Consider the following 15,674-nt stretch of genomic DNA (forward strand, 5'->3'; position numbering starts at 1 on the left):
CCGCTTGTGATGGCAGACAGTCACCAGAGGCTGGTATTTCACTTTAGAAACAAGGTCTGGAATCTGGAGTTGGCTCAACAGTTAAGAGCTTTTGTTGCTCTTTCAGGGGACCCAGGTTCAATTCCCAGCACCCACATGGTGTCTCACAACCATCTGTAACTCCAGTTCCCGGGGATCTTCTGGCCTCTGCTGACACCAGGCATGCATGAGGTGCACAAAATAATAAAATCAACAAATATTTTTAAAAAATAGAAAGAAACAAGTTCTCTCTGTGTAGTCCAGGCTTGCCTCAATTTTAAGACCTCCCGGCCTCTCTTCTGGGCGCTGAATTAAGGCGTGCCCAGCCTAGCCATCTGCTCTTATTTTCAAGGCCAAGACTCAACTCCTTTATAACTGAGACTGACAGTGGGTTTCCTAGGATCCCTTTCTGGCATAGCTGAGACCCAATCAGCAAAGTCAGAGGGGACAGGACCAGAGGACTGAGGTTGATTAGACTCTCATCACAAGGCCACTGGGCCGAGCCAGGTCAGCTTTCAGGTATGGGTGCTTCAAAACAGGGAGGAAAAAATGTTTCCCAGTGCTGGAGAGGTGGTGGCTCCGTAGGGAAGAGTGCTTATTGCCCCTAGAGAGGACCTGAGTTCAGTTCCCAGCACGTACATCAGGTGCTTACAACCGCATGCAACTCCAGCTTCGGGCTATCTGACAACCTCTTTTGGCCTTTTTGGGCACCCATACACACACACACACACACACACACACACACACACACACACACACACATACACACACACATTTCAAACAAGAGCTAGAGAAGTGGCCCAGCAGTTAAGGGTGCCAGCTGCTTTTTCAGGGGACTCAAGTTGGATTCTCAGCACCTGCATAGCAGCTCACAACCGTGTTTAACTCCAGTGCCAGAGGCCCTGATAACTTCCTCTTCTTGTTATCTGAGAGCACCAGGCACAGGGGGTGGATGCTCTTACATACACACAGGCAAAACATTCATAAAGTTAAAATACAAAGTTAAAAACTCTCAAAAGGTATTGAGTTTTTTTTTTTTTTTTTTTTTTTTTTTTTTTTTTTTTTTTTTTTTTTTGGTTTTTTCAAGACAGGGTTTCTCTGTGTAGCTTTGCGCCTTTCCTGGAGCTCACTTGGTAGCCCAGGCTGGCCTCGAACTCACAGAGATCCGCCTGGCTCTGCCTCCCGAGTGCTGGGATTAAAGGCGTGCGCCACCAACGCCCGGCTGGTATTGAGTTTTAAACAAAGTGTTTTGGCTAACCTTTCTTTTCCCCATCTTTTTCATTCCAGCTCTTGTGTTTTCTCGCTTTGTTTTGTTGTTTTTGTTTTGTTTGTCAGGGTCTTCCTACGGAGCTTGGGCTGCCCTGGAACTTGCTCTGTAGACCAGGCTGACCGGGAATTCACCGAGACCCATTTGCCTCTACTCCCAAGTGTTGGGCCACCCCCCCCCCCAGCTGCTTTCTTTTTGCTTAAAGGTACAGTCTGAAGGACTGCGTGTAACAGGCTGATGTACTTGGAAACAGCTTACTATCTCCTGAAGTGGCCTGGCTCTCAGGGTAATCTTTCCACTTTCCTGGCTTCAAGAGCTCCGGGAGGCAGAAGTCAAGACTCTATACAAGAAAAAGGCAAAGGAGCCGGGCGGTGGTGGCGCACGCCTTTAATCCCAGCACTCGGGAGGCAGAGGCAGGCGGATCTCTGTGAGTTCGAGGCCAGCCTGGGCTACCAAGTGAGTTCCAGGAAAGGCGCAAAGCTATACAGAGAAACCCTGTCTCGAAAAACCAAAAAAAAAAGAAAAAGGCAAAGGAAACCATTTGAACTCACTTCCCCCTGTGCTCAACTCCATCCATTGGTGATGGGGCATATGCTAGGCAAGTACTGTTCCATTGAGCCATCACCCTTTAGCCCAGGTTGGCCTCAAAACTTTTGATCTTATCTCAGCCGCCCCTCCCCCACCAGGTGCTAGAACTAGGTACATGCCACTATGCTAGATGCCAGAATTTTTAAAAATATTTATTCTTATGTGTATGAGTGTTTTCTCTACACTTGTCTATGCACCACATTCATTCCTGGTACCAGAGGACGTCAGAAGGCATCGGAGTCCCTGGAACTGGAGTTACTTACAAAGGTTCTAAGCTGTGATGTGGGTGCTGGGAATAGAACCTGGGTCCTGTGTAAGAGCAGCAAGTACTGTTAACTGCTGAGCCATCTCTCCAGGCTCTCCTTTATCTACTTCCTGAATGCTGAAACTACAGATGCTAGCCCATGGGTCCAGTCCATCTTACTCTCATTCTTTTTACATAATTTTTATTCTGTGTACGTAGGCCACACTCCAGAGGGACCAGAAGTCAGTTCATGGGAGTTGGGTCTCTCCTTCTGCGGGTTCTGGGGGTTGAACTCAGGTCATCAGGCTTGGCAGCCAAATGCCTTTACTTGCTGAACCACCTCGGTGGTCCCCGTCTTATCCTTGTTGGGTTCTTGGTGACCAGAACTATCCAGAGCAAAGAGCTCAGATCAGCTGTCAAGCCTGACCCTTACCTTGCAACTTCCACCTCACAGAGAAAGCCTAACTTACTGTTCTTCCCCTTTCTCCATCTCAGTACTGGTATGTTAGTAAACATGGAGTGTAGAAGTTAGCCATAGTCTCCCTATTGCTGCACCCTTGACGCCATCCCACCAGTCACCAGCAATCGCAAGCTGTATAGACAAGTATTAAGAGGGGCAATCTTCTAGTAAAAAGGGCATATGGGGACTCCGTGTTGACACAGGGTAGCTGGTTGCTCCCCTGCTGCAGCCTGTCCCTCTGGCAAGAAGTTTTGGGGAGTCTCAGGCAGTATTAGCATAGACCTAGATGGGAAGGAGCCCATAGGGGAGAAAATGGAGAAAAGACCAAAGTAGAGTTAGATGCGTTTCCTCTATTCAGGACCAAGAGGCTGAGTGTACAGCTGTACAAGCTTGCCTTTTCCCCAGCCCAGTGGGAAAATGTCCTGCTCACAGGACCCTTGTAGTTACTCATTCAATAGTTCAGAAGTCTCAGCTGGAAATGAGCAACCCAAATCTCAGAACGTTTCTCCAAAAATACATTTCCCCAACTGTATGTATCTATTCTTTCCTCACTTGGAGACCCTGTCCAGTAATTCCCAGAATGGCTGGCACAGTGATCCTTGATCCCAGAATCGCCCCCAAAAGTGGGTCTTCTGTCCTCAGGAATCTGTCATTTCCACTCACTTGTTTATGGTACAATGACATTTTAACAATACAGATGCGGAAGTCAGACCAATACACCAAAACCATATGGAGTTCCACTCAATTTTCAAGGCATACTTACAAATGAACTTATAACAAATATCAAAGTAAGAAACACAATACACTCACAAAATATCTGAACCAATTGTTATTTATTGCTAGATTTAAACTTTTTTTTTTAAGTGTCCAAGAAATAGATCACATAGGAAAAGACACTCATAAAGGCAGGGAACAATCTTATCACTTACAAAGTGCCACAAAGTTGAGAAATGTAGGTTGCTAATAACTCTGAAGTACTCTTGATGAACAGGCAGAAACCACTGAATGCTCAGTGTAATGAAAAGAACAGAACATTTAGGCGGCTATGAACACACTCACAAGGGGATGGAGCTCTTGTCAACCTGCTCATCAAATGCACTGAACGTGCAGCCAGTGAGCGAGCTGACTTTTAAGACATCTGGCTTTGGGTGAATTCAAGTTTCAGCCAAGCGGACTAGAACCAAGTCAAACCGTTCTGTTCTCTCCGGCTTCCGCAAAGCCTTGAGTTGTGGGGCTGTAGCAGATCCAAGGCAGGATCCCTTTAAGAGGTGGGCCTCAAATGATAAGCTACTGCTAGGGAACTAAGTGTAAAAGTCACCTGAGAAAAAAAAAGGAGTCGGAGGGAGGGGCACAGAGGCACGCGGACACACATGTATCCGCACATGCTGGGCTAGAGGGCTCAGTGCACTTCAACCCAGGAGCTGGGCTAGCCTGAAGCTTCCTGGACATCCCACCCAGAAAGTTTCATACCCAGAGACCTGCTCATGACGTCCCCCCCAGCGAAGCAAAACAGCAACCCAGGACAGGCCCCACTCAGCCTCCCCAGGTCCCTGAGAAACAGGCAACACAGGCAGCAGGACCCCCCCACCCCCAGAGCTGGTCCCCGTCCCAGCAGACAGATGGGGGAGCTCTCCAGTCCTTAGGGAGACAGCCAAGAAATGACTCATGGCATTAAGTCCAGGGCTTCCAGCCCTTCATGCAGACCAAGATAGGACACTGTGGGAAAAGCCTGGCTGACCCCGGGTGTAGGGTACAACAGACTGGGGGTGGTTTCTGTGATGCCCTCTGGTGTGATCCAGCACTAGCACACTGCTCGACTAATAACAGAAACATACACTGGAAATATACATCAGAAGCCGATGTTGATAAAGTACCGGAACCCACCCGCGTGTGCTCCGAGGCACAGGCTGAACACGAGGAAGGCCAGTCAACCCTCCTGGCACACAGAAGGTCGGTCCCTCCTCCACAGCCTATTTGGAATGTTAGGATCTTTGGGTCTCTGGCCTTTGGGGCCTCCCCAGAGAACTCTTCACAAGGACTGCAGAGTGCATTCCTCGCCTCGGCTGGCCAGAGAATTTCTCCACAGGGGTGATGGCGGTGGCGGCGGCGGCAGCGGCAGCCAGACAGCTCAGATATAGTTGGTGGGGGGCTGTCGGGCACTGAGTCGCTGCATGTGACAACCATGGCAGAGCAGATGTCCATCGAGAGGGAAGCAGCAGCAGCCTTCCTCGTCGCTCAGCTGCATACGGCAGTCCTAAGGAAGAAGGCAACGAATTCACAGCAGCTCGGGGCTCCCTGCACACCGAGGCCATCTTGGGGGAGTCTGCCCTGCTCAGGAGCCGACTAGCCAATGACTAGGAAGAATGCCCCACCCCCAGGCAGGGTGAAGACCCCAGAGACACTTCATCTGGACACCAGGTGTCGCTGCTGTTGCAGAAAATAATGACCCAAGCCCCATCTCCAGCAGTTAGTCCACGCTGGGGAAGCCACCTTCAAGAGATCTCAACAATGAGGACCAGGAAGAGTAGCTGGAGGACAAAGGAGGCTGGACACAGGTCACAACAGTGTCCTAGTTCTCCGTGTCCTGCATCACTTCCACAGACGCACAGTTATTCCCAAGACTGACTCCCCCTCCCAAACTCCAATTTTCCTCCATCAGCCCCAAATCCAATACTTACCTCACAGTGGTAGCACTCAAAGTGATAATCACGGTCCATGGATATCACCCTCACAATGTCCTCACAACCCTGAAACAAGGAGAGCCCCATGGAGGGGGGGGTGAGTACAGCATAGTGTCCCTCAAAGTCGTCATCCCAGCCACAGAAACCCCACCCACCCCACCCCTGCTCCAACAGGCAGATAGATCATACAAAGGCCTCTCTGCAGTTAGATGCAATCCCATGTAGCTTTGAGATGTTTTAGCAACACCTACCAAAAGTGCTATCCCTAACCACGGCACTGCTCCAGGACAGTGCCACACAGCTCTCTAACGAGGTGCTCGGCCTTACCTGCTACCCACACTCGTGAAGAAGCAGGGGAAGGGTGGGGGGTGGGGGAAAAGACATGGCTGAGCACAAGTCAGGCTAAGAAAGAGTTTTTTGGCTTTTCTCCGAGCACACTCTGTCCATACACAGCTTAAATAGTCTCTGACTCCATGTTTTTGTTTTTGTTTTGTTTTTTTATACCAGCTTAAGGAATAGTTTCACCCTTTCCCAGTCCCTGTATCTGGTGACCTCGAGAGCCTTGTTCTCTGGACAGGGACAGAAGATATGGAGCCTGGGCCCAGCAAGACTATCAGGCATGTCTGGGTCCGGAAGTTTAGGTCAGGGCGGTGACCCCAAGAGCAGAGTCACACGGGAAATCTTCATGGAATGTGAATTCCTCAGAAGTACCACTTCCCAAGGGAGGCCAGGCTGCATGTCCCCACCTCCTCCCAAGGGGCAACAGTACTGGCTGCCCTGCGGAACTCAGACATACTGACCTCTGAGGGGAGGATGGGTTGTCCACAGGCTGCACATTTGGGGGCGTAATTTCTGAAAGAGAGAAGACAGTGTAAGCTGAGGTTGAGGGGTCCCTGGGCCCAGTCCCCTATCTCCCGCCACCCCCAGGTTAGACTCACTTGTGGTAATCAGTGACACAGTACACCTGGTTGGAGAAGTCCACTGTGAAGGGGACGCCGTCCAGGCACTTGTTACAAACGACGCATCGGAAGCAGCCCGGGTGGTAGGATTTCCCCATGGCCTGTAGGATCTGGCTTGCGGGGTGGGAGGAGGATCAGTCTCCGTTCAGTCTGCTCCAGCTACCCATTAATGTTCCTTTCCAACCCCCTCCTGTCCTAGAAGAATGCTACAAAATTTGAGTGGACCCAGGCGGCTTAAAATAGAGGGAAAACAAAACAAAACAAAAAACAACCCAATCCCTGAAAAAGGTCTCAGAAATTTCCAGGCCTGTGGATTTTTGCTGCTATTTCTTGGAGACAGGGTCAAAGGTGTCTTAGACTGGCCTTAAAAATAGTTGAGGATGACCTTGAAATCCAGATCCCCTTGCCTCACTTCCAGAGAACTGAAATAACAGGTGTGCATGCACCATCATGCCTGGTGTGTACGGTGCTGAGGACGGAACCCAGGGCTGGTCATGTACGGCCTTCGCTCGACTAACAGAACAGCCTCAGGCCACACCTAATCTTTTATTACAACTCAGGTGGGTGCCAGAATTTTTATTTATTTATTTTTCCGTCCTTTCCAGGTATCTACTAGATGGCCATAGTTAAGAATCACCAATCTTGCCTGGCGGTGGTGGCACACACCTTTAATCCCAGCACTCAGGAGGCAGAGCCAAGCGGATCTCTGTGAGTTCGAGGCCAGCCTGGTCTACAAAGCGAGTTCCAGAAAAGGCACAAAGCTACACAGAGAAACCCTGTCTCGAAAAACCAAAAAAAAAAAAAAAAAAAAAGGATCACCAATCTAATTTTTTCATGCTTTCTTTGTTTTTCAAGACACCAGAACACCCACTCTGTAGACCAGGCTAGCCTCGAACCACAGAGAGTCACCTGCCTCTGCTGGGACTAAAGGTATGTACCACCAAGCCCAGCTCCAATTCATCCTTTTTATGCAGAAAACTGAGTTCCAACTGTTTCCAACCAGTAGCAGAAAAGGAAGCACATCCATCCAGCTCCAGCTCAGGCTGGAGGGCAGGCAATGTTGCAGTCAGGGAGGGGACAGGTCCCAGAAGCCCAGCAGGGTGAGACTAGGGTCCCAAATGCTCTCACAGGCAGCAGGGTAGGCAACATGGGGCTGCTCTGGGGAGGAACCTTGGCCGCCTGCTCTTATGTTTCCGAAGCCACCAGTTCCCCCTCACTTCCAGGTCCCAGCTGAGGGCGCACGCATTGCTTACCTTCTCTAAAATCAAGTGGCCACAGACACAGCACTTCTCAGCTGCCTCCTGAAACCCCGAAAACTAGAGAAGGGACGAAAAGAGGTCTTCACCAAGCTGGAAATAACAATGGGACCCAACCCGACCGGCCACCAAAGAGTGGCCCCTGCTCGCTCACCAGGTAATCCTCCTCACAGTAGACAGAGCCGTTGACACTGTAGAAAGCCTTGCAGCGCAAAGTCCGTCCTAGAAGCAGCAGACAAGGGGGGCTGGAGCCTATCTTTGGAGCCCACACATAGGGCTTTTCCTCCTCTGGTCCCTGCTCCCCAATGTTGCACAGGACAGTTGGACCTGGCCCTTAAAGCTTTCCCTCCTAACTGCTCTCTAGTCTTCCTTCCCAAACAAAAACACCAACACCCTATGCATGTGGAGACTGAGGCAGGAGGATCAAGAGTGTAAGGTCAGCTTGGCCTACACAGTAAAGCCTGCCTCCAAGGCGGGCAGGGGATAGATATAAAAATCCCATGATACAATTCCAACTGGCTTTGGCCTCATTGCAGCCCAACAACCTTTCTGTTCCCTGCTCCTCTAGCTCCATAGCTGTCGGCCACCCACACCGCTTCCGTGCATGGGGAGCCGCGGAGAGGGCCAAGGTCAGGAAGGCTGGTGTGCCTGGTAAGCAGCGCTGACCGGGTGTGACTTGATTTGCAGGGAGTATTCACTGGTCCCAGGCCTTGCGCTCTGGGACCTTCTGACCTAGGGTCTTTGTTTCAGTAGGTATCCGGCTCACGTCTGTCTAGCTCCTTCCTGCCACAGCCTCTATGGTGGTCAGGACATCTTGGGAGTTACTGCTTTGTACGGGAGCTCAGAGGAATGCAAGCGTCTTCGGGGTCGGAGGCGGCCCGCGATTCTTCCTCAGGTCACCACGGGCCGTCTGTTTCCCTTTAGACCAACATCCGCAAAGCTACTCACTCCCTACCCTAAGGTGTAAGTGGTCACGGATAAGCAAGGCGCGAGGGCCGGGGTGAAGAATGGGCAAGTTTCCCATTGAATCCCCTCTGCGGGGGAGGGTGGGGGTGGGGGGTTGTCCAGAAGAGCTCACTTACATGACTTGGGAGAGAAAAGGAGAGGACATACCCGGAAGAGGCCCAATGAAAAGGACAGCCAGATCAGCCCAGAGAGATGCAGGCAGAAGCTGGGGGGAGAAGAGAAGAGCTGAGTGCTGGAGCCAGACAGGCCGAGATAGGAGATTACAGGGTTAGCCAGAGAATCAGAATGGTAAGCAGTGGTAAACGGATAATGAGAGGTGAGGGAGGGTGTGGTGGAGGAGCACCCCACAGAGGGCCTCCTGAGCTAACAGCAGCAGCAGACATTCCTGGAGTGTGATGTCATCAGCTTGGCATGGCCTGGTGGCCTCCACTCCAGTGAGGTGGCTGAACTCTGACCAGCCAAGAGAAAAACCCCCCTCCCTGCCCACCCCCCAGCTCCCCGTTCCCCCGGCCCACACCCGCCCTTCCCACATTCCAGTCTTTCACTGTCGCCCCAGGCAACTCTGCGGCCCAGGACCAAACCTCACCAAGGAGAGGTGGGGCGGGAGCCCAAGGCTTGGGCCAGCAGGGAGGCGCGAGGAAAAGGGAGGTTCAGAGAAGAGCAAGGAGTCTGGAAGACTAGAGAACTCGGCGGACCCAGGAGAGGGAAAAGCCAGGTGGCACTCAGACGGGCACGTAGGAGAGACAGGGTAGCCAGGGTAGCTACGGGTCCTGACAGGTGCTCCTTTCCATGAAAGCGTTCGGCTGGTGGGGGGAGGGGGTGCAGGGGGAGGGGGGCTTCTGTCGCAGGTGGACGGACTCACCACAGGAGCAGCAGACAAAGCACTGGGTGTGGTAGAGGCTGTCCAGGGCCTGGCAGGCATTGCTCTGCCCGTAGATCCCTTTGTTACACTTGATACAGGTGCCTGAGGGGAGAAGAGCTGGTCAGTGTCACGCCCCACATCCCCAGCTCGAACCCGGGCACCCCCAAGCTCTCTGGAACGTGCCTGACTGACGCCATGGCGAAGGACCCCGTCCCCTCAGTGTCCGAGGGTAACTAGAAATGGGAGGCAGTGGGTGGAGGTGCAAGCTCCTCCTCAACCTGGAGAATGCTTGCCCGCCATGTGTAAAGCCCCGGGTTCCACCCCTGGCACCGAGGAAATGGATGTGATGGTGAACGCTGGAATCCAGCAGTCGGGTAGAGGCAAGGGGATGGGGAGCTCAAGGTCACCTAGGCTACACAGCAGTTGAAGCTATGAGAACATGCCTCAAAAAAAAAGAAAGAAAAGGAAGGAAGGAAGGAAGGAAGGAAGGAAGGAAGGAAGGAAGGAAGGAAGGAAGGAAGGAAGGAAGGAAGGAAGGAAAGAAACAGGGTGCAGCCAGATTTTGACTAGGCAGATCCATTCTTCTCAATTAATGGCTATTCTCTGAACACCTATTTGGTGCTTGGCACAGAACCTAATTTTAAAAAAAAATTGTTAAGTTCAAGATACTTTGTTTCTTTTCGGACAAGTGGGCAGGAAGTGGTGGGAGATCGAGATGCGGGTAAGCAGGGGCTCAACAGCACCTGTAAAAACTTGGTCAAGAAAGCAACCCAGGCCCACGAATCTCTCTGCGACTTCAGTTTTTACCCGCCATAAAATTCGATCTGGCCCAGCAGAGGGTCTTCTGTGCAGATGGGCCCTGTGAACACTTCTCTAGGGAAGTCACTGCTGAGAACATGGTTGGTTGGGGCTTCAGGGGCCAGGAGTGTTAGTGGGGGGGGGGGGGCGTTTGTTAGCAGACCATAGCATGGCCTTCCTGCCACGTGAACCAGGGCTTAGCTGCTCTTCCCTGGCACTGGCCACTAACATACCTACTACACCTGGTTCTGGAACCAGCCTTTCCTGGGTGTGTTCATCCTTCCCTCCACTCCCCAATTCCAGGCCCATGACTGAGGGCTAAGACCTGTCTTTGGGGAGCAGATCCCAACGGGCCTGCCCCACCTTCCCCCCTCGGCACACCGCCACGCTCCCTGCCTGTTGGGGCCCATCCCAGTCTTTGCCCAGGGGCTTTGGGAGCTGGTGCAGCAGCTGCGGCATCTGATGGGCCCGGGCCTGTCCTGTTCCCACCCTCTGGCAGCTGGGCAGAGCTGAGGCCAAGGAAGAGGGCCCCTCACTAGAGACAAGCAGTGAAAGGCGCCATCGGGCTAGCATTGGGTCAGGGGCAACCTGGCCTCATCTCTGAGTTCAAAGGGGCTTCTCCTTCCTCATGACCAGAGAAACTTGCCCAAGATTGCCATGCCAGGGGGGGGGGTCCGGTCGGAGCCACGGACACCGTGGAAAGAGGAAGATGCTCGGGCATGTTTGCCTCCCCTCCGCGCGCAGAACGTCCCACACCTAGCGTCTCCCTGCTAAGTCATTCCACTGTACTTTCCGAGGTCCTTTCTTTGGGCTGATGGTTTAGCCAGTGAGACTTCTTCTCTTCCCAGGTCTCTCGTGGGCCTCAAAAGGAAATGGTTAAATGGGGCCCGGCCACGGTTCCCCTTGATCAAAGAGATTTAGATCATCTATTCTGAGACACCCCTGCCCTGCCCCCCTCTTCCCCAATAGGTGAAAGAAAAAAAATGTGTGTGTGTTTATGTATTGAAATCTCAGTCCCTACCTGCCTACCACGGTATTACCTTTGAACTTCCTCCCAATTATCCTCTCTATCCCTATTTCTAGCCATGGGGGTGGGGGGACTGGACGGGACAGGGAGGAACATGGTGGGAAACGGAGGGTACTTGGAAAACCAAAAGCCCCAGAGTTAGTGGGACTGTCCTCCACATTCAAATCGTAACTGCTTTATATAATTAAGTAATATCTGTGGGGTTTGATTAACACCCCACCGCCCAGCTTTAACAACCAATCAATACTTCTTGAAAAGAATATTGGAGAGGCTGTGTCCAGGTTTCCTCAACAGGAGCAGGAAAGGAGGTCTACTTGCTCCTGAATGCTGGTCAAGTTATGGGGGGCGGGGGGTGGCGCTCAAAGTCAGTTAATACCTGGCAGTCACACAGAGCAGGTATCTACCCAAGGGTAATGGTCTCCGGGTGGTCACTGGTTTTGCCCTGCCTTCCGGAGGTACTGGCCTATTTTAAAAGGCCAGGGGCACACACCTCACCACCAGGACTAGGGAGAGCGGGGCAAGGCTTGAGTGCCCGCTTTCCATCCTAGGGAGTTCAGATCAACCACCCAGGCTCCATTTCCCCGACAGCAGCCACGACTGCGCGGGAGCTGGCCAACACCCCCAACTCCAACACCCGCTCCCCACCCCTCCGCCTGGCGGGCGTCGCCCACGGCACCTGGAGCGCCAGGGCAGGAGTCGGCACGCACGCGGCCGCCCGCCCCGCCCCCCGCGCATTCCCCGAATTCCTACGGGCGGAGCAAGGAGCGGGTGGGGGCGCGGCACGCCGGAGCTTGCAGGAACCCAGCCGCGAGGGGGGCGCGGGAGGATGCTCTCCGGGCCCCGCAGCGCCTCCTCCTTACAAGGCCTCCTACTGCGACAAGCCGAGGTGCTCCGATGCTTGAGAAAAATGGGACTCCCGAGAAAGTCAGGAGTTGAATTGTCAGGAATCAGTAGCCCTGTCCCATTAGAAACCTGGCCAGAACGAGCAAGTGCTCTATGGTCCTCCCTCTTCCATCCCTCTGGCCTCTTTTCTAGTCCGGGGTCTCCGCCTGCAACCCCCGGCCACCGGTAATTTGGGCCGTCGGGGCGCTGGGCAACCGCATGCGTTGTCAGGTCTCTCGGGTCCCTAGCCTCATCTCTCCTACTCACCAAAGTAATCTTCTCTGGCCTCTGGCTCCCGCATCCGGACTCGGGAGGCCTCTGGAACGAAGGGACCAGGAGACTCCTCCAGACCCGACGGCTCAATCCCCGAGGGTTCCCCGCGGGCACCGGCTTCTCGCCCACCGGTAGCCACCGTCAAGCGCAGCAATGCTGTTAGCTCGTCCTGGTAACGGGCCCCCGCGGCGCAGTCCCCGTAGCCCGTCACCGAGTGTCGTCCGGGTTGCGCCCCACGTCTCTCCAAGGGCCCCGCTGTCCCCACCACGGCTCCGGCTAGAGCTCCGGGGCTGCCCAGGGCAGGGGGGTACGAGTGGCGGCTCTCCTGGCAGCCGAACCCCACGGGCCGATGAGCGCACAGTCGGTCGAGGGCGGCATGGAGCTCCGGGTAGGCGGACGGAACCCCTCCAGAGGAGTAGCCCGCCGGAGCAGTAGTCAGGGGGAGGCCGAACAGGCACGGCCCCGCGGGCAGCGGGCTCCCGTGGCGCTGGTCGTAGCCCATGCTGATGCCGCTGGTCCGATTGCTGCACGGCCGGCTACCTCCGGCTCCGCTGGCCCCCGCCCCGTCCAGCAGCAGGCTGCCCCGGGGGCTCGACGGCTTGCTCGCATCGCTGGCCGAGCTACTGGCGAAGCTGGAGCGAGGGCTGAGGGCCGGGACCGTGGTCTCCAGCCGAAAATCAGGAGGCAACGAGGGAGGTAGAGGCAAGGCTCGAGTGGGCGGCGGCCCCCCAGGAAAGGAGCCTTCGAAGCGCGGCGCCTCAAAGGAGCCGCGTGCGTTCCGCTCGGCGTCCAGGGACCCTGGCTCCCTGGGCGGCTCCAAAGGTTCATCCCCAGGTCCCCCATTAGCTCCTCGGTGTCCTGATTTCCTAGGTCCCCCCAACGCACTCAGGCGCCCCTTGCCTGCTCCGGGGGTCCCATCAGACCCAGACCGGCTCGCTTCACCCTTTCTGCGGCCGAACTTGGCGCTGCCGGAATCCGAGAGTCTCAACTTCTCTAGCAGGCGACTGGCTTTCTCCCCTAACCGCTCCATGCCCTCGGATCTGGGGCCTGCAGCCCCCTCCCCGCCCGGCACGCTGCAGCGTTTCGGCCCAAGGCCGGGCTTGGGTTCCCCCGGGCTCGGATTCCCGGGGTGCAAGCGACGCACGACGGCTCAGCGGGCGGCCCAGGTGCCGGGCTCCCGCGATCCCGAAGCATGCCCCGGCGAGAGGGTCCGCGCACGGCTGGCAGGGCCCACGGCAGCAGCCGTCCTCCGCAGGTCTGTCCACGCGTCGGCTCGCGCCACCGCCCGCCCGCCGGCCCGGCCCGCCCCCCTGGCTCTCACTCGCACCGACCCAACTTCTCCAAACTTTTGTCTGCCTAGCCGGATCTACTTTCCGGGAAGGGCGGAGCGCGGTGTGCACCCCGGGTTGGCGTGTCCGCGCAAGGATTTTCTGCATCGCAGGAAGGACACTGTGGTAACTGCCCCCGAGGTGGAGGGCTGCCGGCAGGACGTGAAAGGTCAAGGGGCAGACTGGGCAGCTGCGACCATAAAATTCAAGAGTTGCAGCAGGAAAGAGTTAGGGGCGGGGGGAATGAGTGAAAGGGAACTCTTTGTTTACAGTTGGAATGTGCGGAGGGGCACTGTGGAATGTATCCATCAACGATGGGCAGAAGGGGCATGTTCTCCACAGACATCGTGACACTGTTCTTAGAGAGAGGACGGAGAGGGGGATGGAGAGAGGGGGCACAGAAGTGATAAGACAGGGAGATCACCGTAGGAGGAAGATGAGAAGTGGATACTTGGGAGGTTCGAAGACCTCCTAAAGACAGCTCTGAGAAGTAATGAATCGCAGGCAAGAAGTGTGGGAGCTGTAAGGACCGACGGATTCATAAACCAGGGAAAGGACAAGTTGGTCCTGATAGCCTGCAAGACAAAAAGATGAACTGCACTAAAAAGAACTTTCTGGACCCACGGTTCTTTGATGGTGGAGTGGGAGGATGCAAGATTTATGTGCTTATGTGAAAAGGAGCGAGGGAAATGATGGGGGCTGATCCCTGCCTCAAGAGGGACAGAGGAGGATTTAGTGTGTACATAAAAACACTGAGGAGAAGGTTTGGGACTAACGCACCTTTAAGGGAGGGAGAGAGAGAGAGAGAGAGAGAGAGAGAGAGAGAGAGAGAGAGAGAGAGAGAGAGAGAGAGAGAGAGAGAGAGAGAGAGACCCGGAGAGACACCCCCTGGTGTTGGGAAGTGAAACTTTTAGCAAATATTTTAGGTGACTAGAGATCGAAAGTACGGTTTGCAGGCAAGCGTACACCTTCCCCAAGCTCTGACCCTCCCCGTGGCTTGGTCACAAGAGGTTGGTGAGAAAATGTATTAACTGAGGGGGAGTAGAAGATATAAGTGATCAGGGCGGAAAAGGGAAAGAAGTGATAACGACCCAATGATGAAGACTAAGGAAAGAAGGCTGGAGAGCTGGCTCAGCAGTTAAGAGCACAGGCTGCTCTTCCAGAGGACCCCGGTTCAATTCCCAGCACCCACATGGCAGCTCACAACTGTCTGTCATTCCAGTTCCAGGGGATACGACATCCATGCAGCCTAAACACTGATGCACATAAAATAAAAACAAATAAGTTCTTGCCGGGCATGAGGACGCACTTGGGAATTAAAGGTGTGCACTACACCCAGCTTCCTTTTGTATTTAGGTACTATGAAGATTACACACACAAATCAACCATATGATTTTCATCTAAATATTTTGGATGAAACTTTTTATAGTTTTAGTAACCATAGGAGTGGGGAAGAAAAGAAGGTACAGTGTTGCACACATATATTCACAGCCCTTAGAGGTCTGAACCAGGAGAATAGATGGATAGGTTGAAGTCAATCTGGGTGATGTAGTGAGTTCCAGGACAGCCTGGGCTACATAACCCTCTCTCTCAAAACACAAAAATAAGGCCAGGAGTTCTGGTACTTGGTATCCCAGCACTCAGGGAGGCATAGGCAGGAGGATCTCTGTGAGTTCAAGGCTGACCAGATTTACATAGCCAGTTCCAGACCAGCCAGGGCTACATGGTGTCTCAAAGCCACACCAAACAACATAGGAAGGGCAGGTGGCTTCTTTGGATAAGTTGCATTTTCTCCCACAATTCATTCCCCCCAATCAGCCTGTCCCTGGTCAAACCTACAGCTTCTCTCTGATCTTAACAATTTCCTCCCGGAAGGCTGGAAACATTCCTAATGAGGTAACCTATTAGGTAGCAGCCTGCTGTGAGCAACCTTTTAAAGACAAGATGAGGGTCCCACCCCACCCCCACCTCCAGAAGAAAGGAGGATTTGGGTTCTTCCAGGTGTATCTGAACTGTGCACACACCTCTGATATTTAGAAGTTTTGACTTTGGGGCATGATGAAGA

The 15,674-nt window shown here is 53.8% G+C and overlaps 1 protein-coding gene across 2 annotated transcripts; it reads right to left on the reverse strand.

The window, feature by feature from the left end:
- Positions 1-3,393: 3,393 nt before the first annotated feature.
- Ajuba (ajuba LIM protein) lies at positions 3,394-13,635 on the reverse strand. 2 transcript variants are annotated; one of them, XM_006988488.4, is made up of 8 exons: positions 12,276-13,635; positions 9,302-9,403; positions 7,628-7,695; positions 7,471-7,533; positions 6,197-6,327; positions 6,059-6,110; positions 5,256-5,324; positions 3,394-4,831 (listed from the first exon to the last, which is right to left on the reverse strand). In XM_006988488.4, exons 1-8 carry the CDS (start codon positions 13,309-13,311, stop codon positions 4,706-4,708), a joined length of 1,647 nt encoding a protein of 548 aa, XP_006988550.2. In that variant the 5' UTR covers positions 13,312-13,635; the 3' UTR covers positions 3,394-4,705. The 2 variants fall into 2 exon arrangements, with proteins under 2 accessions (XP_006988550.2, XP_076401107.1); XM_076544992.1 differs by lacking the exon at positions 12,276-13,635 and adding an exon at positions 11,503-11,635.
- Positions 13,636-15,674: the final 2,039 nt, after the last annotated feature.

Source organism: Peromyscus maniculatus, chromosome 9, assembly GCF_049852395.1.
Source record: "Peromyscus maniculatus bairdii isolate BWxNUB_F1_BW_parent chromosome 9, HU_Pman_BW_mat_3.1, whole genome shotgun sequence".
Taxonomy (NCBI): Eukaryota; Metazoa; Chordata; class Mammalia; order Rodentia; family Cricetidae; genus Peromyscus; species Peromyscus maniculatus.